The following is a 26,580-nucleotide window of genomic DNA, read 5'->3' on the forward strand; positions in this document are numbered from 1 at the left end:
TCTATTACATTCATTTCACCAATGATTTTTAAAGACATTTCTACAGTTGTTTGTGTGTTTAATGATATTATCCCTCTTTCTTTCATTATTGTTCTAATAAAGATCAAATGTCCATAAGTTTAAATATGTTGAAAACAACATGTGAAATGTCTTCATTGTGTGCCCTAACCTTTTTACAACTTTAATTAGGCCTACAACAATTAAAATGAGTTACTTCTTTATTTAAATAGCATTCCTATTATATTCACAGGTCTGAGACACAACTCAAAACATCAACTCAAAACATCTCTTACAATAAGATGCACCTTGTTCTGAGCTCGTAGCATCGACCAATAGAAAAGGGATGCTCAGGAGCAGCCATGAGCACATGACCTTAAGGTCACCATGCCTAATGCCGAGTGTAGGGTTCTCTGGAGTAATGGCACTCCATCCAATACCTCTGGGATGTGTTGGAGTGGCAGATCTAATCATCTGCCACTCCATCTGCCACTAATCATAGGTACCTGACCCTTATTGATGCTCTGGTGTGGCTGAATGCAGTCAAATCCTCCTCACAGCAATGTTCCAGCATCCAGTGTAAAGCTTTCCCAGAAGAGTGGAGTCTGTTACTGCAGCTCTACACAAACGGCAAGCAGTGGAAAGTAGATAATAAGGACAATGGGCCAAGAATAATAGACAATAGAGACACATATACAGTCTCTAGCAACAATGGATGTGTTATAGTAGTTTATGAGGTTGGACAGTGGCACTGTGTCTTTATTATCTTGTCTTATTTTAAAGCTGGAGTTTTCCTCCACATCAGTATCAGCGGCCTCCCTGTTGTACAGTCTAATTCTGTGTTGTTTTTTCTCTCTCTCTCTCTCTCTCTTTCTCTCTCTCTCTCGCTTTTCTCCGGCAGGTTTCCTGAGCACCGGGGATCAGTCGGCTAAAGGAAATTATGGCCTGTTGGATCAGATCCAGGCCCTTCGCTGGCTCAATGAGAACATCGGCCACTTCGGGGGCGATCAGGAGAGGATCACTATCTTTGGCTCTGGCGCCGGGGCGTCCTGCGTCAACCTGCTCATCCTGTCCCATCACTCTGAGGGTGAGCACCTTCTTCTTCATTATAGATACCAACACTGCTGTGAGAAACTGTGCCGTTTTAGTCAATATATATATATATATATATATATATTAAACAAACATTTCATTTAGTTCATTTAGTATAAATATTACTGACACTCCAAATGTGTTTCATGGTTGTTGTGGCGCAGTGGATAACACCACTTCCTGCCAGTGAGCTACCACATCATGTGGAAGACTGGGGTTCAATTCCCAGTGTGGGTGACTTTGCTGCACTACACTGATAAGAGTCATTTGGCAACACTACATGGTCCTAACACTACATTGATGCAGATCTGGGTAAGAGTGTTACAAATAAGATAGATAACATGGAGCTACAGTCTCTGGTTAGGGTAAATTTACAGTACTGTGCAAAAGTTTTAGGCACCTAAGCAAATTACACTAATTAATTTATCTTAGCAATAAAAGTGTTTTGCCTGAAAAATACACTACATATGATTTAAACAGATGCAAATAAACAGAAATACAGTAAAAAGTAACAAGAATTTCTAATTTTTAGGTAAGTAGGTTGTAGCCTGAGCCAAGCTGTAGAACAAAGTTTAGTTCCTCTAGTTTAGTTTCTCCTGGATGCCCTCAACCAAGGTGTGTATATGTTCACTTCCATCAGCAGCACACCTGATTTAACATCAGTAAAATTTGGATTACCAAACCAGGTGTTGATATGTTGAGAACTAGAAATAACACTACTAAACTTGGATGAGGAGAGAAAAGGAGATGCTCTGCTTTTGTAAAATTGCTGTTTGTATTTATTGTGATGCTAGTTTTTTTTTTCTGAGCTAATAAACACTTACTGCTTACATTTTACTTAAAATCCCCACAGGTAACTAAAACATTTGCACTATACTGTATATAAAAACACTATAAATGTAGGTATTGTGAATTAAGGTCATGAATTTGATTTTAACCGTTCTTTAGTAAAATGACTTGTATGATTAGGGTCGTTGTCTTGCTGAGTGACCCACGTTCTCTTTGCTGGTATAACTCAAAATTCATTATTCTATTATGGATGTCAAGCTTTTCTGGCCTACATGCAGCAAGACAGACAAAAATCATAACACTACCACCACCGTGTTTCATAGATGGGTTAAGTTATTTAATGCTGGAATGTCCACACATAACGCTCCTCATATTACACTGCTTGCTCTTGCCCTGATCTTTGTTGGTCAGCCACTTCTGGGAAGTGAAATAATGGTCTTATATTTTGTCCTATATTTTTTTTTACACATGGTTTATCTGTCTGACTGCGGATTGGAGGAGTCCGAGCACTTCAGATAGGGGGTTGGCAGGCAACCTTATTTAATGATGAAGAGCATCATGTTTTTTGTTTTTTTCATTCTCAAACATGCAAACTTCAACAAACTTTCAGGACAACCACTTTAGGCATTGTGATGTACATTTGTGAGCAGAGCAGTTATATATATAAGTTATCAGTTATCATCCTCATTAACACAGCGACAGCAGCACAGACTGCACTACACCACCTGCCATCTTCATTCTCACCCTCTTTTCCAGCAGTTCTGTAATTATCATCATCATGGTCATTCTGAACTCCCTGTAGTGCATGAGTGTGTGTTTATGTGTGTGTTAGTGAGTGTGAGTGTGTGTGTGTGTGTGGCTAAAGAGACGTGTCTGAATAGGGCTAATGACACTGTAGATTAGTGTTGGTTTAACGCAGCGCTGTAATGAGCGTGTAGCGAGCGCGGTGCCTGCGTTTCGGACACATGATGAGAATGTGTGTCGGTGAGACTGATTTATGACATGTTGGTTTGCGTGTGTGTGTGAGTGTTTGTGTGTGTGTGTGTGTGTCAGATGGAGGCTGATTTATGGTGTTATCATGAGATCACACAGGCGGCTGAGTTTGATACGGGTTTATAATGAGAAGTGTGTGATAAATATGGATGGGTGTGAGACAGATTCATAATGAGGAGCATGTAAATATGGATGCGTGTGAGTGTGTGTGTGTGTGTGTGTGTGTGTATGGAGAGACTGAGAATGGTGCAGAAGCATTCAGCTGTAGCTGAGCTGACTCTTAATTGATTTCATAGGGATAGGAGCTAAGTGGGGAAAAGGGGGAGGGGTGCGGGGGGGGGGGGGGTACACTGTGTGTGTGTTGTAATTTCTACACCATAACTGAACAGTGTTCCATCTATGACTGTATCCCTGTGAGGGGAGTGCAGAGAAAAGTGCATGGGTGCAGTAAGTAAGTGAGTGTGTGTGTGTGTTTTTTTTTTTCTATGTGTGTGTGTGTGTGTGTGTGCGTGTGCCAGCAAGAGGGGGGTTGGCTTTTAATAATTAATCGCAGAATCTTCAGAAAACATGGGGACATGAAGGCACTTTACATAACGCCAGCGCTGCATGTAGATGCCTCGCTCTGTGCCATCCTGATCTAATGCCAACAACAATGCCAGCTAGAAAGAGGGTACAGCTGGCGCAGGCCTGCTTATATGCTGCCCTTTATGACTGAAAGCTAGCATTTTACACTACAGTTCATCCTGCACACTGTATAGGATTAATTCCACTCATTTACGTTTTCTGAACCAACCAGTGAACTTGCACGTTCTAGTGTAATGAGTAATGAAACAAGAGGTAGCATCGTGTCCCATGACTTTTGCCTTTTCAGGTGAAAACTACATACAGTGAGGAAAATAAGTATTTGAACACCCTGCGATTTTGCAAGTTCTCCCACTTCGAAATAATGGGGGGGTCTGAAATTTTAAAATCTTAGGTGCATATTCACTTTAAGAGACAATCTAAAAATAAAATAAAAAAAACAGGGGCAATCGCCAAGCAGCTTGAAAAAAAAAAGATCAATTGTCAATCTCTCTTTTGGAATGGGGCTCCATGAAAGATCTCACCTTGTGGCGTATCAGTGATCCTAAGAAAGGTGAGCAATCAGCCCAGAACTACACAGGAGAAGCTGGTCAATGACCTGAAGAGAGCTGGCACCACTGTTTCCAGGGTTACTGTGGGTAAAATACACTAAGACGTCAAAGTTTAAAGTCATGCATGGCATGGAAGGTTCCTCTGCTTAAATCAGCACCATTTGGATGATCCAGAGGAGTCATGAGAGAAAGTTCTGTGGTCAGATGAGACCAAAATAGAACTTTTTGGTCATGATTCCAATCACCGTGTTCCGAGGCCAAAGAATGATGAGTACCATCCCAAAAATCACCATCCCTACTGTAAAGCATGGGGTGGAAGCATCGTGCATTGGAGATGTTTTTCTGCGCATGAGACAGGACGACTACACTGTGTTAAGAAGAGAATGATCTAGGCAAATGCATTGCGAGATTTTGCGAAACAGTCTCCTTCCCTCAGTTAGAGCACTGAAGATAGGTTGTGTCTGGGTCTTCCAACATGACAATGACCCAAAGCACACAGCCAGGATTACCAAGGCGTGGCTCCATAAGAAGCATATCAAGGTTCTGTAGTGGCCTAGCCATTCTCCAGACCTAAACACTATAGAAAATCTTCGGAGGGATCTCAAACTCTGTGTTTCTCAGCGGCAGCCCAGAAACCTGGCTGATCTGGAGAAGATCTGTGTGGAGGAATGGGCCAGAATCACTGCTGCAGTGTGCAGTGCAAACCTGGTGAAAAACTATAGGAAATGTTTGACCTCTGTAATTGCAAACAAAGGCTACTGTACTAAATATTAACATTGATTTTACAGGTGTTCAAATACTTATTTGCAGCAGTAACACACAAATAAATGATTAAAAAATCAAACATTGTGATTTTTGGATGTTTTTTTTTTTGTTTAGATTATGTCTCTCACAGTGGACATGCACCTAAGATGTCAATTTCAGACCCCTCCATGCTTTCTAAGTGGAAGAACTTGCAAAGTCACAGGGTGTTCAAATACTTATTTTCCTTACTGTGAAGCTGCACTCATCTGCAGGAATTGCGTATAGGGTCTCCCGCATTGAATGCATATGCAATTTCTGCCAAAATTACTTGTCTGTTTGCATAGACAATTATAGAAAAAAATTGTCTAGTTACGATTCTTACCATCTACTGCACTGTCCACTGTGGGTGGTACAGTCATTTACAGCAGATGGAGTTAATATGTTAATACAGTTTTAGGTGCAAAATGTATTGGATAACATTTATTCATGCTTAAAAACTTTTATACTTTATCCCATTTTTCTAGGTTCATAACAATGTGAAATTCTGTGCTCAAAAACCAAATAATCAAGTCTACTAGAGATTAATGAACCCTCCCACATGGTTTGAGAAGAATGCATTTAGGCATGCAATTAGCACCATGCCTTGCCTTTGCTAGTTAGCCATGTAGACAGCAGACCTTGGCTGATCGACTGACTACGATATATATGATGAAACTGAATTTTCCATTGTAGGCTTTATGAGCGCGATTCATAGTTACGTGAAAGTAATTCATTAAGTCGTTCACTTCAGTGCAACCAATAGGTTCCCAGTGGTGATGACCGCATCATGCAGAGGATATTTAAAGGGGAATTTGCTGGCGGACCCTAATATAGACCTATTAAAATAAAAGCACTCAGCATAGAAAGTGCCTCATTATGTTTGCCGTTTTCCTCAGGACTGTTCCAGAGGGCCATTGCCCAGAGCGGCTCTGCCATCTCAAGCTGGTCCGTTAACTACCGACCGCTCGACTACACCAAGATCCTGGCCAAGAAGGTGAGCTTTTGGGTGTACAGTGTTGTACGGTTTGTTTATCACCCACAGCCAATTTGCCAGTGTTAAATCAACTCTGTTAATGTTAATTAACACAGTGAGTGTTTTAAAACTCACAGATTTAACACTGGCAAATGTGCTGTGATACTATAAAAACAGTTTAATGTACCATAAGCCACACTTAAAATCCTTTATTTATTTATTTATTTTTTCTCAAAAATTGACAGTGTGCCTAAATAATCCGGTGCACCTTATGAATTAATTCTACCAGTCGGGTATTAAGGAGCAGTAAAGCTTCGTAGAGAGTTATAAGGGTGTGTTTTTGGTGAAGTTTCTTCAGCACTAATGCTGGGTGCAGCAGCATTAGCGTTAGCCACTAATCTCAGTGCTAGCGTTTTCGCTGTTCAGATTTGAGTATATTGGACTATGGACTATAGTGTATTTGCAGTGTTAAAACAAGCTACGTGGGACAAACCACTAGCTGATAGTGCCCTGGGTTACCATAAGACTCAGGGTTCCTCAGTCTAGTTCTATTAGGTGGCATTTAAGTCCCATTAGCACTGCAGTTGGTAGCTAATGCTAATGCTGCTAAAGTTCTAAAGAAACTTCACTAAAAAAAATTCACTGTTAGAAAAAGTTTTGGAAATCTAAGCTTACTGTTAATAAACTGAAGCGTTTAACTCGCCCAAATAAACAGTTTTCTGGAGAGAAATCCATGTAGATTAACATCCAATACTTTCTTTAGAATTACAGTTTTGTTTACTTAGGCACTTCTCCATTCTATTTGAAGAGGAACATGGCGACTTACTAGCAACATGACTTACTAGTGTTGCTTAACCCTTGTGTGGTGTTCGGGTCTGTGGGACCCGTTTTCATTTTTCATCAAATAAAACTAAAATAATATTTTTTCTAATTCAAACTCATTTGCATTGGCTCATTTTTTTGTGAAAAACATATATCAAAACACATTTTCGATAAACACACACTGTACACCCCCCCCCCCTACACATATATATTACATACAGTATGTTTGTCTAAGGGCTAATAAACATTGCTTCATTTGTAAATTTGAAACTAAACAAATTTTCTACTCATATCTTGAGTTTAATTCATTTTCTTTTACATTTTATTAGAAAACTAATAAAAAAAGAGTAGCACTTTTTGAAAGAAATGTAACATAAGAAAGGTAAAGGGCAAATATTAACCATGTAAGCTGTTTATATTGTTTGCAATGTAAGTGAAGCAAGCATGTGTAAAGCATTTTAATGTAAAATTGCTTAATTTTGCTGAATTAAATACAAGTAACAAAGTAAACGAGTTACAAAAATATGAACACCACACAAGGGTTAAAGTGCCTTATGTATGAAAATAGACAAAAAAAAGACGGTTATTGATAGTGCGCCTTACAATCAGATGAGCTTCATAGTCTGAAAAATCCGGTATATTGTCATTATACTGTATTTTATTCACTCCAGCACAGTGAATTACATTGTGAACACCCACAGTATGGTTTGCATATACAGTGTATGTTTAAAATAATGTTTTGAGTGGACCAGACTACCCTCTCATGTGTGAGCTTTTTATATGGGCAATTTATATTGAATTGTGCGTGCCTGGCCTTAGTGAAGGTGGTAGGAGCAGCTGCTCAGTGTGGCTGGTGTGTAAATGATATCAGTTTGGCTGAATATTATCATACAAAAGTGTTTTATGAAGTTCCAAAATTAAATTTTTATGCTGAAAAAACACAATTAAATGATGTAAAATCACTGTGCACAGTACACAGATAAATTAGGCTTGATTAAAATGTGTATGGATCCTCAGTAATTCCGCAGCACTGATCAGCTTCATTGATCATAAAATGACATCATCATCCAATGTACAGTAACTGCACAGCACCACTGTCAGCTTACTGTCTGACATCTCTTTGAATCATGAACCTGTGTATGCGCTCTATCACCTGTCCTCAGGTGGGCTGCAGCAACAGCGACACGGCCGACCTGGTGGACTGTCTGCGGAGGAAGAGTTTTCGTGAGCTGGTGGATCAGGACATCCAGCCCGCCCGGTACCACATCGCCTTCGGACCCGTGGTGGATGGAGACGTGGTTCCGGACGACCCAGAGATCCTCATGCAGCAGGTTTGATATCAGTCTCTCTGTTTAATATACATAATCATTAGTTATACACAATTATGCAGCTGTAATTTTCAACAGTCTGATCGATCTACTGACTATTGGTTGCTAAGCAACAGCAATCTGTAACTGTAAAATAAATGAAATAAATAAATCATTATCCACTATGAATTATGCAGGTTTTACTATGAATTAATTAGTATACATAAAGGAATCTTCAGTAGTTACAGGGATGTTTCAGTATTAACTATTAATGATGTTACTGTGAATTATTTTGTTGTTACTATGAGTTGTTTAGTGTCTACTATGAATTATTCAGTATGCACTATGAATTGTTCCGCATTTACTACAAATGATTTAATATGAACCATTAATTTTTCAGCACCGACTAAGAATTATTCCAAATCTACTATTAATGATTAGCACAGCAGTGACAATATTACACGTTATAGCACAAACTTCGAGTGTATTATTGCGATTATACCACAGAAAATACGATCTGTTTGGTTATAAATACCCCACGAGTTAAAATAGTTACATTGCTGCTCTGTTTGTAGCTGCACTCTTTGGCTGGTAAGCGCTGCATCGTTGCACGCGTTACTAAAGCCGTTACTTTTTTCAGTAATGATTAATCTAACTAATTACTCTGACAGTAACTATAACGCCGTTACCATTTCCGACCCCGTTACTGCACGTTACTTTAAACGCTCAATTATTGGGTTTTTTTTTGTTTTGTTTTTTTTTTACAAAAGTGTACCTGTCAAGTCTCCCCTTTTGGCCCGGAAACTACCGTATTTAACCCCTCTTTCCCGCTGTCCTCCCGTATTAGTATTTTCTCGTAAATTTCCTGTATTATAACAAAAACATATTATTGAGAGATTATTATATCTCTTAAAGCCAATCATGGTGCCAGTTCAAGGAGAAAGTCCCACCTTTCAGGAGAAACAGCCAATCAGCTTGTTGATTTTGCGGAGCGCAGGGAATGGTCAGTGTGGGAAAGCCCCGCCCCCTCTCTGTGAGTTCAGGCAGCTAGTCGGGGCAGCTGACGTTATAACAGATCTGGATATACGGCGATTTTTCTAAAAGAAAGGTAACGAAGCTAACCATGTAAACTGTGACCTGCCCTGATGTACCTGATCAGCCAGTAACTAATTATTTGTTTTTACTTGTATTTACTAATTTAGGATTGCAGGACCTACTGTAAGCTATAATAAACAAATTCATTTAGCTAACTAGTTTGCTAGAAGCTGGATGTTGGTGGTTCACAGGTGGTTATTTTAGATTTCTTGTAAACTAGTCTTAAAATGTAAGAGATACTGAACCTCAGTTGGGCTGGTGGGACGGCTCAAAGCGGGCGGCGGAAAATGTCCCTTATTTTTAAATTCAAAACTTGACAGGTATGCAAAAGTAACGCAATACTTTTGTAGTGGAGTAACTCAGTTAGTAACTTTTTGGAGAAGTAACTAGTAACTATAACTAATTACTTTTTTTTTTTTACACTGATCGTTGCTAGGTTACCAGTATGTGGTGGAGTAATACGTGGAGAGCTTCGGTTACAGTGCATTACCGGCTGATAATGGCACTCATAGAACACCTCTCAGACAATCACATTGCAGGGTCGGAACTAACTGTGGTATAATTTGACTTATGCGATTGTTACTATTAATTCTTCTGTATACACTGTGCATTGTTAAGCGTCTACTATAAATTATCCAGTATCATATACAAATGATTCAGTATCTATAAAACTAATATGTAGATTTTGTAGTTCTGAGTGTAGAATGTTCAGACACAGATACAGTATATACTCTGCTTGATTCTGTAACACTATAATAATAAGGAATAATTACTAAACTAAAGTGAGAGTGAGCTGTTGTTAAAGTGTTTCAGTCTACAGCAGGACAGCCTGAACTTCAGTTTGACTCTTCAGTGAGCTGTTCGGTGTGTGCCTGGTCTGTATGCACGCCTGAAAGTGCCTTTGCTATTTTGACTGGAGGCATTATTAGTGTCACACTGTAGTTTTCCATACAGTGTCTGCTATCTGGGTCAGTGTCTGGGATGCATATGTGTTGTCCATACGCAGATTTGACTGCAGGCGCTGCTCATGTGTGCAATACTGTAGTTAGCAATATGTGGGTCGTTATTTCTAATTTATATATGTTATCTATAAATAGTTTTGACTCGCGGCTCTGTTAAAGAGTCAGATTAGGGTAAGATGGTATGAAAACTTGGTAACACTTTAATTTAAGGCAACATTTCTTGTTTACCATGTCCCCTTATAGAAAGAGAGGGTTTGTAATGTTACACATTTTCTTATTTAACTTAAATTAGATGAATAAAACCATGTTAAAACTAACCAGACTGATTTTATTTGTGGTTAGCCTGTGGAGAACATAAATTAGAAAACTGAAAGTGGGAATTCTTCTGAAACTGATGCACAAGAAAGTCTGCAAACAGGTAGTTGAAGACAAGCAGTCCAAGAGCATGGATTACTAGAACCTTTTCCTGTGGCCTTAGAAGGTCAACGTAAATTAGCTTGGTTCCAATACTGTCCAGCATGTGTGGCGGCGCCATAGTTAGAAGTACCAAGGCAACTGTCCCTTGCTTACAGTGAAACATGGTGGTGGTAGCATAATGGTTTGGGGCTCCATGCCTAAGAGAGTTACTGCACTGCTGGAAAATAATGGTGGTCACTCAAAATATTGTTACTTTGTGCCTTAATTTGGTCATTTTTACCTAGCGGTGTACTCACTTTTGTTGCCAGTGGTTTAGACATTAATAGCTGTGTGTTGAGTTATTTTGAGAGCACATCATATTTACACTTTGATACAAGCTAAAATAAAATATTTAAAGATAAAAAGATACCAATGCCGATACACACTTTTACAGCTTACAGAGAGACAAAATATGTTGAGATCATTTTATAATTTAAAAACAAGTAAAATAAATTAACTTAAATCAATAATTTTAAGTTAGCACAGCTTTTTTTGGGACTACAATAAATATTTCAGTAAGTATGGGTTTGAAATAGTGGCCGCTAATAAAAAAAAATGGGTTAAAATAAGACTACCTTTATAAAGGGTATATAAATGGTTAATTACAATGAGTTTATTAATGGTTACTAATTAGGTTGTAAATGCTTTAAAAATCATTAATAATCAGTTATAACACATACGTAGAAAGGGCAACAATGACCTGTTGTTTGCCAAATAGTGAACCCACAGCCATCTGTATTGTTGCCCTTTCTATGTGTGTGTTATAACTGATTATGAATGATTTTAAGGCATTTATAACCTAATTAGTAACCATTAATAAACTAATTGTAAACCATTTATAAACCCTTTATAAAGGTAGTCTGATTTTAAAGTACCAAAACATGTATGTAGATAACAGATGGTTGTTTTCATTCTTTTAAAAAATAAAAATCGGCTCTAGAAAAAAACTCTAGACATCTCTAGACAAACTCTAGTCATCCCGCATCTCTCAGCACACTTAACTTCACTTAGGTACACTAAAACTTCAAAGTGCAAAATATAAGCTCCTCACCAATTAGGAACTGAAACAATCAAAATATAACTTTAGGGAGTGAATACATTTTAGTGTTTAACCCTTGTGTGGTGTTCGGGTCTGTTAATTCTGGTCCAGATTAATATATTTTTATATATTTTTAATATATATTCTTCTGTTTACTCTGTGTGTGTATGAAAGTGTGCACAGTTGTGTGATTAATGTTTGACTGTTCCTACAGGGAGAATTTCTGAACTACGACATCCTGCTGGGGGTGAATCAGGGCGAGGGGCTGAAGTTTGTGGACGACAGTGAAGGAGAGGACGGCATCTCCGCGGCCTCGTTCGACTACACCATATCTAATTTTGTGGACAACCTCTACGGATACCCAGATGGTGTGAATTCCTCACAGACAGACACACTTTCACACACACACTTTCACACACACACACACACAAACATTTGAGCACTTACAGTATTCTCGTATAGCCATTTCAGGGTAATGTGGATAGTGTTACTGTTCTCTCTGTGCTGATGAAGGTGCTCTGTATTCCGTAAAAAAAAAATATATAGCTTACAGTGAAAAATCTTCAGTTTTGGATTTCTTGGTCTCTGATAGGGGTGGGCGATATGACCCTAAAATAATATCACAATATTTTCTGGTATTTTCGCGATAACGACATTCTTGAAGATATGACAAAACTATACTATATGACACTATACAATGCAAGAAAATATAAAAATATTTAATTATTACATACAATATAATGCTGCACACCCCTAAATGAGATATTAAAAAATACAAGAATTTTATCAGATTTGTAACAGAAGACAATGATCCATAATGTCATGATAATAATTGTAATGCACTCCAAATATCTCCATATATCCAGGATTAAAGTAAAATTAATGATACTGGACAGATATAATCTGTCTCTAGCAGATATATAATAGGAAATGGGATGGGTGATATGGCGCAATATTTTAGGGTATAATATTGTTTACGATATTTAATTTTTTTTACGATATTATTGTGTACGATACGATATGGCACACCATAAGGCTAATGCTAATGTTTATTAAAACAGATGGATTTTAGCTGTTTTTCTTCTGGAGTGCACTGGTTAGATAGGGTGTTGCTGTTTGCTATGATATATGTATGATGTCTATAGGTTTTCTGAACCCAAGTTATGAAGCCTAAAAAGCCATGATGCTAACTGTTTTTTTTTCTAAGCTGGATTACTTGCTGATAGTTAGTGGCAGGTTCGGGGCACTGCACTAAAATAAAAAAAACCTAGAGTAGCAGGTTAGTCATAAAGCTAATAGACATGTTCAGCTGGGTTAAAACCATAATGCTAACAGACACAGCAGCCAGTCCTGGCAGGGTTAGAGTTGGTTAGCCACAATTATCCACAATGCTTATACTCTGGCTCAACAGAGTTGGAGTTGCAATGTTAAGTTTTGCTGTTTTTATGATATGTACGGCATGTCTGTGGCTTACTATGAACCTTATGAGTTATAAAACCAACAATAGAGTTAGCCAAAATGTTAAGAGCCGGGTTTAGTCAAGTTAAAGCCACATTGCTAACAGACACAGACTGTAGCTCTTCTAAAACTGTCTGGAATTAGCAGTTAATATTCTCCTCCAAGAATGGTGAGCTCCAGAGGGGTTGTGTTAGTGGCAGTTAGGGGTATAAATGATTACCCTAAATGTATCTTTGGTTAATCTTTGGTGCATACTTTTTTTCTCAACAGCAGGAGAGCCTTTGGCTATAGCCTACTGGATCCACTGTTTTTGTTTTCTCTATCTCAGGTAAAGACATCCTGCGAGAGACCATTAAGTTCATGTACACGGACTGGGCTGATCGAGACAACGGCGACATGCGAAGGAAAACGCTTCTGGCACTTTTTACCGACCACCAGTGGGTTGCACCTGCAGTTGCCACAGCGAAGCTGCACGCAGAGTTCCAGTCCCCAGTCTATTTCTACACCTTCCACCACCACTGCCAGACAGAGGCGCGGCCGGAATGGGCCGATGCGGCACACGGAGACGAGATCCCATACGTGTTTGGAGTGCCCATGGTGGGCGCCACCGACCTGTTCCCCTGCAACTTCTCCAAAAATGATGTGATGCTCAGCGCCGTTGTGATGACCTACTGGACCAACTTTGCCAAAACTGGGTTAGTACAACATAATGTCCAAATGTTTGTGGACACCTTTTAATAAATGCATTAGACTAGTTTAATTTGCACCAAAGGTGTCAAAGGTACTCCCATTCATTAGTATAGATACTAGAGTTTAAAAATACTTCTGTGGAAGTTGAAGTATCAACTCAATCTTTTTACTCAATAAAGAGTCTAAAAGTACTACTTAAGGTATAAAGGTAAAAGCAATCTAAAGGAAAAATTGCCATTAAGGACAAAAGCTTAGGCCGCTGGTCCTATAACGCATAAACCCCTGGTCCTATAACGCATAAACCCCTCTTCTCTCAGAAAAAAAAAACAAAATCTAAAAGTCATAATGACTATAATGTCATAATAAAATGTTAATGTTAAAATAAATAAAACTAGGCCGTGTGTATATATACAATTCTGTATATATATATATATATATATATATATATATATATATATATATATATATATATATATATATATATATATATATATGCCGATTAAAAATGAATGCGTTTTAGTACAATGTAAATATAAACCAAGAGTCATATAAACCAATAGTGTTGGAATGGTATAATGCAACTAGGGGTGGGCGATATGGCCCTAAAATAATATCATGATATTTCATGGTATTATCGCGATAACGATACTCTTGGCAATATGATAAAAAAATAAAAAATACACTACTGCAACAAACCAAAACTTACATTTCATTATTGTATATGTCACGGCCTCATTATGTTTCCCTGTGTTTTCCCCGTTTCCTAGTGTGTCTCTCCTTTAATTTTCCGTCACGTGTGTCTTATTTGTAGCTCCGCCCCTTCCCCAGGTGTTCAGTGTTTCATGTTCCTATATATAGTACACTTTAGTCCTTTATCCGTCGGTCTTTGCACCTTCCTACGTTGTCTGTCTTATCTCGTTATTGCTATTGTTTGCTACGTCACGTTATTGCTCTTTCTATGGTCTTGTATTTACACGCTATTGTTTATTTCTAGTCTGTTATTTGTCACGTTTATTTCTTATTTATTTATTTATTTATTTATTTTTTGTATATTATTCACTTATTTATCCCTGTATATATCCCTAGCCCTGTTTGTTAGTATCTGTTTTACTTTACTCCCTGTTTGTTTGTTTATGTACATATATATCTGTTATTCCCTTATTTGTTTATTTGTTATTTATTAAAGTCTTGTTCTTACCCGCATATAAATCCGCCTCCCGTCTGCTCCCATCGTTACAGTATACAATATGATATGGTACACCTCTAGCTGAGATATAAAAAATACAAGAATTTTAGCAGATTTGTAACAGAAGTCAATGATTCAGAATGTCATGATACTAATACAAATAATAATTCAAATATCTGCATATATCCAGGATTAAAGAAAAATAAATGATACTGGTTAGATACAATCTGTCTCTAGTATATATATAATAGGAAATGAGAAAAGTGTCATTTTTTCTTTTTCCTAAAACAGCAAAAAAGTAGCACCCTGATGTGATAATTAGGGGTGGGTGATATGGCACGATATTTCAGGGTATAATATGGTTCACGTATTCAAAAAGTTTGGCGATATTATTGCGTACGATATGATATGGCACACCCCTAAATGCAACCATAATTAAGTCCACTTTAAATGTGTTTTACACTTGGCAACCTAGGGTATGGAAATTGGACTGGCAGTAGGCAAATTCAGAGGCTACAACCCACACATATTATGATGACACAGTACTAATAAGAGAATACTGGCTGAAGCTCTGCTGAGCAGAGTGATCTGTGCTTTAACTCAGCATGTTTCCTTAATATCTGATGATACATCCTGATCATTTTATGAGTTCTAACAGAAAATATAACCCCTAATGGTCCTTTAAAATAATGCTGAAAACAGCATTAGAGCATGAGCCACCTGTATTTGAGTCCTGTATTTAGGTCCATGTGTATACAGTAAATATCCGGGTGCCCTTATCCAGAGACCCTTACAAAAGTGACTTGTTTGCAGCAGTGTAATGTAAAAAATACACTGAACGCATCACTGAAACAGCTATATTTTAACACTCTCAAACTGCACTATAACACTATAATACGTTTCTTTTCACACGTAGCTCTTTTGAAGTCAGCGGACGTCTGATACGCGCATTAACACCTGCTTTTTAAACCTTTGTTTTCAAGTACAGTCCAATCAGATTTTTCTCTTACATCCAGAGAAGACTTGATCTTTCCTTTGAAGTCTAAACATCAAAAGGTAACGTCCAAACAGATCTTTTCTATTCTGATTTGGAACACGTTCAAACGCATCAATGCAACGGTTTCGTCGGAAAGGAAACCGCTGATGGTGTGACTAAACACGTAAATCCGATCAGGTAAAGCTGGGAAAACAATCTGAACATCTGAATATTTAACCCTCTTATTGACATGAGCCTTTCACAGCTGCCCTCTTTGGAGGCAGGACCACAGCTTAGAAGAAGCAGGGGTGTGCTTACCTGATCTTATCTGATATAATCTTATATATTCTGATACAATCGATTGCATTTTAACTCATTAAACTCTGTATAGGGTCTGTATGAGGGCTCAGTCTTCAGTATCAACCTTACTTTCTTAACTAAAGAGCTCACACATTATGTTTTTAAATTGTAGATACTTAATAGGTTATAGTGTATCGTAGTGTACAGAATAATTCATAACAAATACTGAAAAACCTATAGTGGATTCTGAATAATTCATATTAATTATTTTATAATTTTAATGGACATTTAATAAATTATTGCAGATACTCAGTAATTTATAATACATACTTATATCACAGACACTAAATAATCTATACTGAATATTTAAACACTCATTACATATAATGCCTTTAGTTGACACTAATGTTGATAAAGTAACCACTGTACATTATAAATCCATCATGATAATGGCATATTTAAAATAAAGATATGTAAAGCATGTTAATATATATATAAGCTATACAAAACATATTTGCTTTACCAAAAAAGATGAATCTCCTGTACGAAAGACGAAACTGTGTTTTACGGTATCTGCGTGCACTGCAGAGCTGGGGGAGAAGCTGCTTCTCGTGCAAAGGCTGAAATTAAAAAGAAAAACAAGTTTTACATCTTAATAAATATAAACAACATATACAGTACACCAGAAACATAGACTTCTCGTGCAAAGACTGAAATTAAAAAGGAAACTAGTTTTACATCTTAATAAACATATACAACATATACAATACACCAGAAATATAAACACTATCTATCTGTAGAACAGTATAACATTTTGGAGATGCAGACCTTTCTCTTACTAAAAATATAATACCTCTGTTTTTATGTTAATTACACTTTATTTTTAAATTAAAATTTAAAGCCTTATTAAAGAAGAAAATCAAATGTTTAAACATCAAGTGTTATCAGTGACAACACCTACAGTCATATGAAAAAGTTTAGGCACCCCTATTTCAGTTTGATATATCTAATAACTGATGGACCGAGTAATATTTCAGGATTAAAATGAGGTGGTCTGTGGATTGTCCTTGACTGTTCTCACCATCCTTCTTCTCTGCCTTTCTGATATTTTTCTTGGCCTGCCACAAGAACAAGAACTGTCCCTGTGGTCTTCCATTTCCTTACTATGTTCCTCACAGTGGAAACTGACAGGTTAAATCTCTGAGACAACTTTTTGTACCCTTCCCCTGAACAACTATGTTGAACAATCTTTGTTTTTAGATCATTTGAGAGTTGTTTTGATGAGCCCATGATGCCACTCTTCAGAGGAGATTCAAATAGGAGAACAACTTGCAATTAGCCACCTTAAATACCTTTTCTCATGATTGGATACCCCTGGCTAGTAAAAAGTAGTTAGGAGTATTCAAATCAATAAAATGATAAGGGTGCCTATACTTTTGCACCGGTCAAATTTTGGTTTAATGCATATTGCACATTTTCTGTTAGTACAATAAACCTCATTTCAATCCTGAAATATTACTGTGTCCATCAGTTATTAGATATATCAAACTGAAATGGCTGTTGCAAACACCCAAATATTTAGAATATTATATATATTTAGAATAATATACTAAAAAGGATTAAGATTAATAGGGGTGCCCAAACTTTTTCATATGACTGTAGGTCATTTTCCATTGTATTAATCATGTAAGTTTCATTATACTATTGTAGAAATTTGGAGTAATGGGATTGCAAAATTTGACAAAATGCCCTATTTGATTGTATAAACTCTTACAAAATTAGAAAAATAAAGGATTATAAAATTACACCACTGAAGGTCTGACGAGCACTTATAATAGTATTCATGTCAGATTTTTTTTGGGCTATTTGGTTGTATATAGACCAGGTTGGAGTCCTATAAAACTTGAAAATCAAAGGATTATCGTATCACACCACAAAATCTGCAATTATCTCATTCTCATGTATTCAATATGTATGTTTCAGCTTATATAGCATTTTTGAGTAATGGGAAGTCAAACCTATGAAAATTGTCCATTCTGTTTTACAGTTCTAAAAACTAAAAATCAAACTGTTTTCAAATGCCTTGAAGAACCCTTTACATATTATTAATGACATAATAAGTATCAAGCTATATCACAATAGCATTTTGGAGGTCAAACTCTGGAAAAAAGCACTGGCCCTGATAATGAATCATTCAAATGGGTAATGTCTTCCTTTTTTAATTTTTTTTGTCTTTGCAGAGATCCAAATGTCCCGGTGCCACAGGACACCAAGTTCATCCACACTAAACCCAATCGCTTTGAGGAGGTCATATGGACCAAATTCAGCTCCAAGGACAAACAATACCTCCATATCGGCCTAAAGCCTCGAGTCCGCGATAACTACAGGGCCAATAAAGTAGCATTCTGGCTGGAGCTGGTGCCTCACTTGCACACACTGCATGAAGAATTCTTCAACTCCATTAACACCCGCACACCGCCCGGTAGTGGTGGGGGTAGGTTCCCAGGGAAGGTTCCTGTGCCGGGTCCAGGGACACGATCCACAAGGCACCCAGTGGTGTCCACCTATCCTCCAGATCCAGATCCGGAAGGTTCGGAGCGTCCGAGGATCTCTCCGTTTCCTGAAGCCACTCGGGATTATTCGACTGAGCTGAGCGTGACGGTTGCTGTAGGAGCGTCGCTGCTTTTCCTCAACGTCTTGGCCTTCGCTGCACTCTACTACAAGCGCGACAAGCGCCACGAGCTCCTCCAGCGCAGACACCGACGCCTGTCTCCTCAACGCGGTGCCGGTGGGCCGACAGGGGGCATTGCAGGCATAGCGGGCATGGCTCCACCTCACAACGACCTGGCGCTTAGCCAAGAGGAGGAGCTAATGTCCCTCCAGATGAAGCAACAGAGGGTAGAGTTGGACCACGGTACCCCATTGGCGCCACGCAGCCTCCACGGCGACCTGGAGCCCCTGCGTCCACCTGTGTGCCCGCCGGACTACACGCTGGCGCTGCGGCGGGCGCCCGAGGACGTGCCGCTCATGACGGCCAACGCCCTCTCCATGATGCCCAGCACCATCACTGGCATGCAGCCTCTCCATGCCTTCAACACTTACCCCCCCGCCCCAGCCCCCAGCTCCAGCCACAGCAACAACGCCCTGCCCCACCAGCACTCCACCACCCGTGTATAGTAGTAGCGCCTCCAGAAAGGGGCAAAGCACCTCGACCTCTGTGAAGTCGGCCCACCAGCATGATTGGGAAACGAACAGATGCGTTAAATTTTGTTTTGTGTTTGGGCTGATTTGTGCTGCTTCAAAAATCTGAATTTGCGGTGATGTTTTTTTCTGAGAATTTAAACATTACGTGTTTAGTGTTTTAATTAGTGCCCTAATTACAACACCACAGTCTGTATACATTACAGAGACAAATTACGGTAATCAGACTTTTCCTTGCATTGTGTTAAATTAACTAGTTTCATGAACACTGTTAAAGATTAGAAACATAGAAACGGTTTACTTTTTTTGTAAATGATCTATACATTTGTTATATAGGCCTATTCAGCCTACACCAGTTAAACTTCGCCATTTGCACTTTCAGACCATAACACACTGCAGCCAATGTCAAAACAGCTCATTTGCATAAGTCAGTCTCACTCTGGAAGTAAACTTTTTTTTTATTAAGAAAGTTCCAAACCTGACTTAGTGAACTCTTAAATAATTGCTAAAATATTTGCTAAAAACTTAAAAATTGCATAACAATATTGCCAAATACTTCTCAAGAATTGCTATTTTTTAAAATAGTGTAAAACCCTCAAAAAACTTTTTAAATAAAATCAAATGTTTAATTTCTCAAAAAAAACACAACTATTACAGTAGCTTAAATCAGCTCAAATGCAGCTTGTATTAATCAGAAGTGTTCGTTTTCCAATTGTACAGGGTGCCAAATTCATGGTGGCAGCAGCTCGCTTACCCTCTGGACACAGACTCTGCAGAGATACAGTCCACACACACACACACACTTACACACACTTCTCCTGTCCTTTTACCTCTGACCCCACTCTTCTCTCCCGCAAGCTCTTCAGCCGGAGAAAGAAAGAGTTTCTTGCTGAGAATCGGAAGAACGACTCGGCCGACTCACTCCGCCCTCACCTCACCGTCCGCTCGTGTTCTTACCTCTGTGCGCTTCCTCTCTCTGCATTTTTCTCTCTCGCTCGGCCACGCCCTCTGCTCCTCCCCTTTGTTGTTATTACTTTGTCTTTTTTCTTGTTTTTTCTTTCAATAGTCTGGGTTTTTAAACACAGAACTCAGTTTTTGCCAACGTCAAACATTTTTATAACGAGCAAAACGAGAAAAAATTAATATGTATTACCAAGACACTCGTATATGAATGATATTAAGACAAAAAATGGAAAAGAAAAAAAAAAAAACAAAGATTCCGATATCGTTTTTACCAGCATTTCTGTGCCAAGTACTGTGATGATAAACCGTCCAATCAGACGCTGAGTCTGCTGGGCTGACTTGGAATTGGAGCGGATTGCCTGAACCGGATGACATTTAAGGAATTTGCGTTAAGAAAAAAAAAGTGCCAAAACCTTGTTTTTGCATTTCTTTTCTGTCTTTTTTCGTTTTGCTTTTGTTTGTTTTCTCTGGTTTTGCACTGTCGCTGGTCTCTGCTTATGAGAAGAGATATATGAAAATATAAGAAGAATATCTATACAAAAAGTCTATAGAATTATAAAATTTATATCTTGTTTGCTCTCTCTCTCTTTCTCTTTCTCTCTGTCTCTCCCTCTCTCTCTGGGAAATTTGCATGATTTATTTTCTAAAAGAAAAAAGAGGAAAAAATGGACATAAATGTTCCGCACTCGAGATTCAAGACATCTTTTCTTGTCTTGTTTTTATTATCGCTAGTCTTTTTTCCCTCTATTTCTCTCTTTCTTCTCATTTTTTCTTTTTTCTTTTTTTACATCTTCTCTATTTTGTGCACTTCATTCAGAGATCATTTTTCTTCTGTAGATACTTAAAAAGCATATCAGGAAAATGAAAACTGATCATGATCACAAATTAAAAAAAAAAATAAAGGATGAACAGATCCCTTCTTTTTTCCTCCACTAAGCATTGTACCTGTGCGACCTGTTCCCCAGACAGACTTATCAATCCACATCCCCCTCGTTCTCCTTCTTTTCACACCATTTTATCCCCATTTCTGCTGTAAATTCCACTCTACTCACCACACAGTTGCTTCATTTGAGCTAAAACGGTCAGGACTCCCTCTTTCTTTCCTCCTGTGTTCTTGCTCTCTCTCTTTCTCTCTCTCATATTCAGACGGCCAGCCCGCTCCTGCGTTCTCCCGCACCTTCATGGCACCGAGGAGGCCACAAGGCAAAGAGAAGAGAAGAGACAATGGGTGAGGAAAACAGAAAACAGCTCGCTGGGCCGTAAGGTCAAGCTACGGGTCAGCCTGGTTGGGTCACAGCATCCAGTCTAACGCTAGACTATGCGACTGACTTCTGCGCCTGTATCGGACGTAACGTGACACGACCAAGGCAAGGCCTGAGTGGAAGAAACTGTCGTTAGCTCCTCACACACACACACACAGACACACACACACTCATCTGGTATCTGATCCACGCCAGTCATCATCATTTTGCCCACACCCAGCGGACAGATGGAAACTGCTTTCTACTGGACAGAAAGATACAACAACAAAACAAAAAACACAAAATGTACTCTTTTTTTTTCAAGATATAAAAGAGAAGACTTGGTCTTTGTAAATATTATGTTTATGGTTCGGTTTACAGGTGGACGGTCCAAAAACATACCCTTTGTGACGGCAGGTGCAAGTTGCGATTCACCCAGGAAGGGAGTAGCTACCGCGGTCGGCCTTTCCTTCATCAATTTTAAGATACTTTGTTGATTTTCTGAGCAGTATTTTCAAATAGTCTGGAGGCAATTTAGAGAAACACATTATGATCGGCCAGTTGACACCTACCCTGAGCATATGTTTAGTGGCCATTTTATTAAAAATACCAATTCTAGAAGTTATTTTCCAGTTTTTTTTTTGAGTCTCATTCCAGTAACAAATGCTTAACAGTTCTTCATTTAAAAAAAAAAAAAACACATATCTAGTTTGACTTTTTTCCAAAATACAATAGACTTGTTTGGATGTTCCTTTAAGAATCTTCTGCTAGGCAGCTGTTTAAAGGAGCCCGTGGTTGGGGTTGGAGCTTGCTGGTTGTTGGGACATGATTAGGGTATTTAGAGTATTTATGAAGTCTTGAAAATTTGCCACAGCCCTAACAAGCTAATTAGGGTCTGAGGCTGAGGTCCTATCTGATAGCTTAAATCTCATGCCCAAAGCTTTAATCCAATATGCATTTTTAATGTTTACTTTGTACAGATTTCATCATAGGAAGCCTAGTTTTAAAAGACAAAAGAGTAAATATCAACCACATCAAAGTTTTAATGATTAGCTACATTTATATGTAAGCCCAAACATTTAATATCGTCAAAACCTACAGAATGAAGCTGTATGGTGGGTGGTTTCTAATAAAATGAGCAGTGGGTGTACAGGGTATGGGTTTCCAATCACATTTGGGCACTGGGGTCATTCTGAACATTCAGGTTGGATTGAATTACATCCCTGGCACTGCTGGGACTCTACGATGAAGAACTGCTAATGCTGCTGACATGGAATGTAAGCCAGTTTGCAAATGTTTTGTTCGTAATGCTAACAGTAGCTCTTTGCTTCCATTCATTGTTTTCAACATTAGCATTATTGACTGAGAATGCTTTAAAGAGGAGATGTCCTTCAGCAGCCAAAGAGGGACACTGTTTAAAGCTGCACTCTTAAAAATAAAGGCTATAATTTGTTATTGTAATGGAATGGTTATGGAATTGGCTAATTAAGTTTTATTTTCCTTAAACATTAGAAAAGGTTCTACACACCTATGTTCATACATATATTCTTTAAAGAACCATCCATTAAAAAGTTATGAACCAAAGTGGTTCTACTAAACAAGCTTTTGTCTCAGTTACCCTGTAGAGGTTAACATAACAGTCTTTCAAAAATCTTCTAAAATTGATATTCTTTATAACCATTATTTTTGAGAGTGCTTAGAACCTCAACCTTATGTGGAAGAAAATTTTAAATGTTCTGCACACCCACATTTGATTTACAATAATGGCTCTCTACAGAGCAATCAGTTAAAGGGTTGAGAACCAAAAGTCTTTTTGTGAAAACCCTTTATTTTAAACATTGCATAGAATTGTCTATATTATTTTGAAGTTATTTGAACTGAAAGAGCCTCTACACACTTACTCATCTCATTTGCAACGATGGTTGAACCATCCAATTAAAGATTCTAATCCAAATGGTTCTTCTTGGATGCCTTCTATGTACCTTTATTAAAGAGTGTGCAGAATCTTAACATCATATGGAAACACACCACAAAGAGTTATTAAAGAAATAAAGAACGTTTATGTTTTTTTTTTTGAGTGTGGGTCAGCTGATGTTCAGGTTTTTTTTTTATCAATCTAAAGTGATATTGGCCACCTTTACTTTACCTTGGAAGAGCCTTTTTATTTTTCATCTTAATAAAAAGGGGCTTCATTTTTAAACACTTACGTAGGGGTCATCACTGTTCGAGCGGCCCGCTCTCAGGGTCTTGCTATTGTGTGTTTTATTATTCCCAAGTTATTATTTCTCCAATTGCCTAAATGACACTGTGGGTTTTAACTGCTACTCGAACCGGTCGTGAGTTTATAGAGATTTAAACTAAACTGACCCATCAGAGATTAGCTGGGAGGGGCTGTGATTTCTGGCTTATCTCTTTTGCTGTGAATTTGAGCTGCATATTATATTTCAGAATAGAGAATTTAAACTGTCCATATTTTTCTAAAGAGCAAAAACGGGGCGATCGTGGAGAGCGTCCAGTGTGGCAGCGGCCAGACATGCGAAGCACACTTTCACCAAGGGTTTCATGGTGATCCTCTAAAGTCTGCCGTTGCCATGTATGTACTAAAAATAGTATGGGGGTTGTGGGGGGGTGGGAGGGATTTAAAAAAAAGAAAAAGACAAAAAAAGACAAAGGTATTTACTAAGTGCAACTGTTCTATTATTACTGCTGGGTTGCCAAAAAATACACAAATAAAAGACTTGCACCTGTTGGTTTTGCGTTTTGTTCAGTTTCAGCGAAAAAGTGCTAGAGAAGAGAGTACAAAGGGTTCGGAGAATGGCGTTAATATTTCTATTTCATATAAAGGCTATTACACACTGTATGTTGTGTATATGAACTGGAGATCATTAAAAGACATTATTAAACAGACTGACATCTCTGCTTCCTCACTCACCTGCTGCTGAAAGCAGGTATTTTTTTTTTTACACTTAGAAAACAGTGACAAAGAATGTTACAATTTCTGAGCTTAAATGTCATATATTCATATTGTCAAATGGTAAATCATGGTCAAATATGGGTTGCGGTTCATTTGAACTGGGAAATTCAGAATGTCCCCAAGGATGTCTCCAAGTTGGGGACCCAAGACTTCTGTTTATTAACACTTATATATATATATATATATATGTGTTTTGTAAAAATCAATAGTACACGTGTGGACATGTTTCCATTCCCTGTTAAAAAAATCCAAGATCAGCTCAAGACCAGCAAACAAAAAAACATATCTATATATAACTTGCTTTTGAACAGCATAGGGTATGATTTTTCTACATTGCCAGCTGGTCTTGAGCTGGATTGTGTTTGCATAAAATACAGTATAATGCATTGTTATCAACTTGTATTGCAAACAATGCACACAACAATAACCTGGGATGTAAAAACATAAAAATAGGGAAATATTAATTTGAATATTGACTGAATTCACCATAAAACACCAGTAAATGTGTGTCAAACCAGTTGTGATGAACTGGGATACAAATTTAAAAATGTAAAAATAAAATAAAATAAATAAAAATAAAAAAAATTGGCTGTTCTTAGCTTGCTACTAATAGACATCCTCGTCTTTTTGACCCCTCCCGCAATGACAACACCACAATACAAATAAATAAATAAACCTACACATACTGAGCTATCATATATACCTAAAAACATACTTTAATTTCAGTTCATTAGCTAGTTTACATGTGAACAGTCCCATTCTTAAAGTAAAATATGGTAAGATAAGTCAGCTACTTAGCACAGAGGCTGTAGTTATCTAGCTAGCAAGCTAACTCCTAAATGCAATTAATTCATTTTACACACTAAGCACAAAACAACATTCATGTCCACCTAAATTAGCTAATGTTTAGCTATTAATAAAAATAAATTTTATAATGTTAATAATTTGTACCAGCCACCAGAGATTCTGACACAAATATATCTAAGCTAGCAAGCTAAATGTTAGCAAGCTCATGCTAATCCTGTCACAAATGGTACATGTGGAAACTAGAAAAATATAGCAAATGCTAAGGAATTTACTTACTGTAAAGTCATATCTTAACTTTTTGTTTATACCAAATTATGTGTGAATTAATAAATTTTAAATTTATTTTTAATAAATTTTTTAAAGATTTCTGTCTGGGTCTCATTCCAACAGTTATTTTCACTGTGCTAATGTAGCCACATTTTTATTTTCCCCTAAAAATCATTTACAAAATGTTATTCTAATATAGTGTTGTCCTGTTGGTCGCATTAACTGAAACTCCGTATATAGTTCTTTACAGTTTGTTTTGGAAGTCTAAGGTGAGAATAAAATGGCTGATGTGATTTAGCCTATGGGTTAGCTGGGTAGCTGGCAAATACCATTTAAAACATTATTTTACTACTATTTTTTTTTACCTAAACCCTTAGTGAGTGACATTTAGTATTGTCTTAACATGAAAAAGGATGTATTCAGTTTATATCTCACCAACTAGACATTCATTCTGTTATATGTTAAGTAATTCAGTGTACAAGTTATACCTCCATCTGAAACTGTGGAAGTTAAAACTGACTGTTTTTTTTTGTACCCTTGGTGTAACTCATTTGGACATGTGAGTAAACAGTAACCGACAAAACAAGTGCACAGAGACACAACAGAAGGAGATCCGGTTCTAAAGTTATAAAAGATAAGAACGCGATCCTGTCTTCGACCCAATTATCAAATATACTCCTCATGTTTAAGCTAAACTGCTTTTTAGGTGCAGTTTAATCTGATTAATTACTCAGGTAATTACCACAGCTATGAACAATTGCTGTCTCTCCTGCTGCTCCAAGCTAAACAGTTTTTACACTGAACACTGTATGTGCAGCACTTCTCAATTACATCTGTGCAACTCTGTTTACCAATGCCAATACAACTATACACTCTGGTCTGGAACACAGAAGTTGTTAAGGTGCATTTTTTTGCATTTAGGTTTTTACCTCTATGAAAACAAACCAATCCAAGGGGGAAAACACTTGTACTGTGTATTTTATGCACTATAAGGCACACTGGATTATAAGGTGCATTATGCAACACTAGTAAGAAACAGGGGTGTCCTGTGTTCCTTCTACTTCAGCAGGTTTTGC

The 26,580-nt window shown here is 37.8% G+C and overlaps 1 protein-coding gene and 1 long non-coding RNA gene across 2 annotated transcripts in view; one reads left to right on the plus strand and one right to left on the minus strand.

The window, feature by feature from the left end:
* nlgn2b (neuroligin 2b) overlaps positions 1–24,363 on the plus strand; it is a 194,155-nt gene extending 169,792 nt beyond the window's left edge. Inside the window, exons 5-10 of the mRNA XM_007231175.4 lie at positions 899–1,084; positions 5,684–5,781; positions 7,746–7,913; positions 11,656–11,809; positions 13,228–13,594; positions 18,292–24,363. Of these exons, the coding sequence (XP_007231237.3) occupies positions 899–1,084; positions 5,684–5,781; positions 7,746–7,913; positions 11,656–11,809; positions 13,228–13,594; positions 18,292–19,228 (1,910 nt within the window). The 3' untranslated portion in view covers positions 19,229–24,363. The remainder of the gene's footprint in view (positions 1–898; positions 1,085–5,683; positions 5,782–7,745; positions 7,914–11,655; positions 11,810–13,227; positions 13,595–18,291) is intronic.
* Positions 7,847–21,353, minus strand: LOC103026826 (uncharacterized). Its single transcript, XR_452860.4, has 3 exons — positions 21,268–21,353; positions 16,575–16,671; positions 7,847–7,930 (listed from the first exon to the last, which is right to left on the minus strand). It is a non-coding gene; the product is annotated as an uncharacterized LOC103026826 (long non-coding RNA).
* Positions 24,364–26,580: the final 2,217 nt, after the last annotated feature.

Source organism: Astyanax mexicanus, chromosome 20, assembly GCF_023375975.1.
Source record: "Astyanax mexicanus isolate ESR-SI-001 chromosome 20, AstMex3_surface, whole genome shotgun sequence".
NCBI classification, from domain to species: Eukaryota; Metazoa; Chordata; class Actinopteri; order Characiformes; family Acestrorhamphidae; genus Astyanax; species Astyanax mexicanus.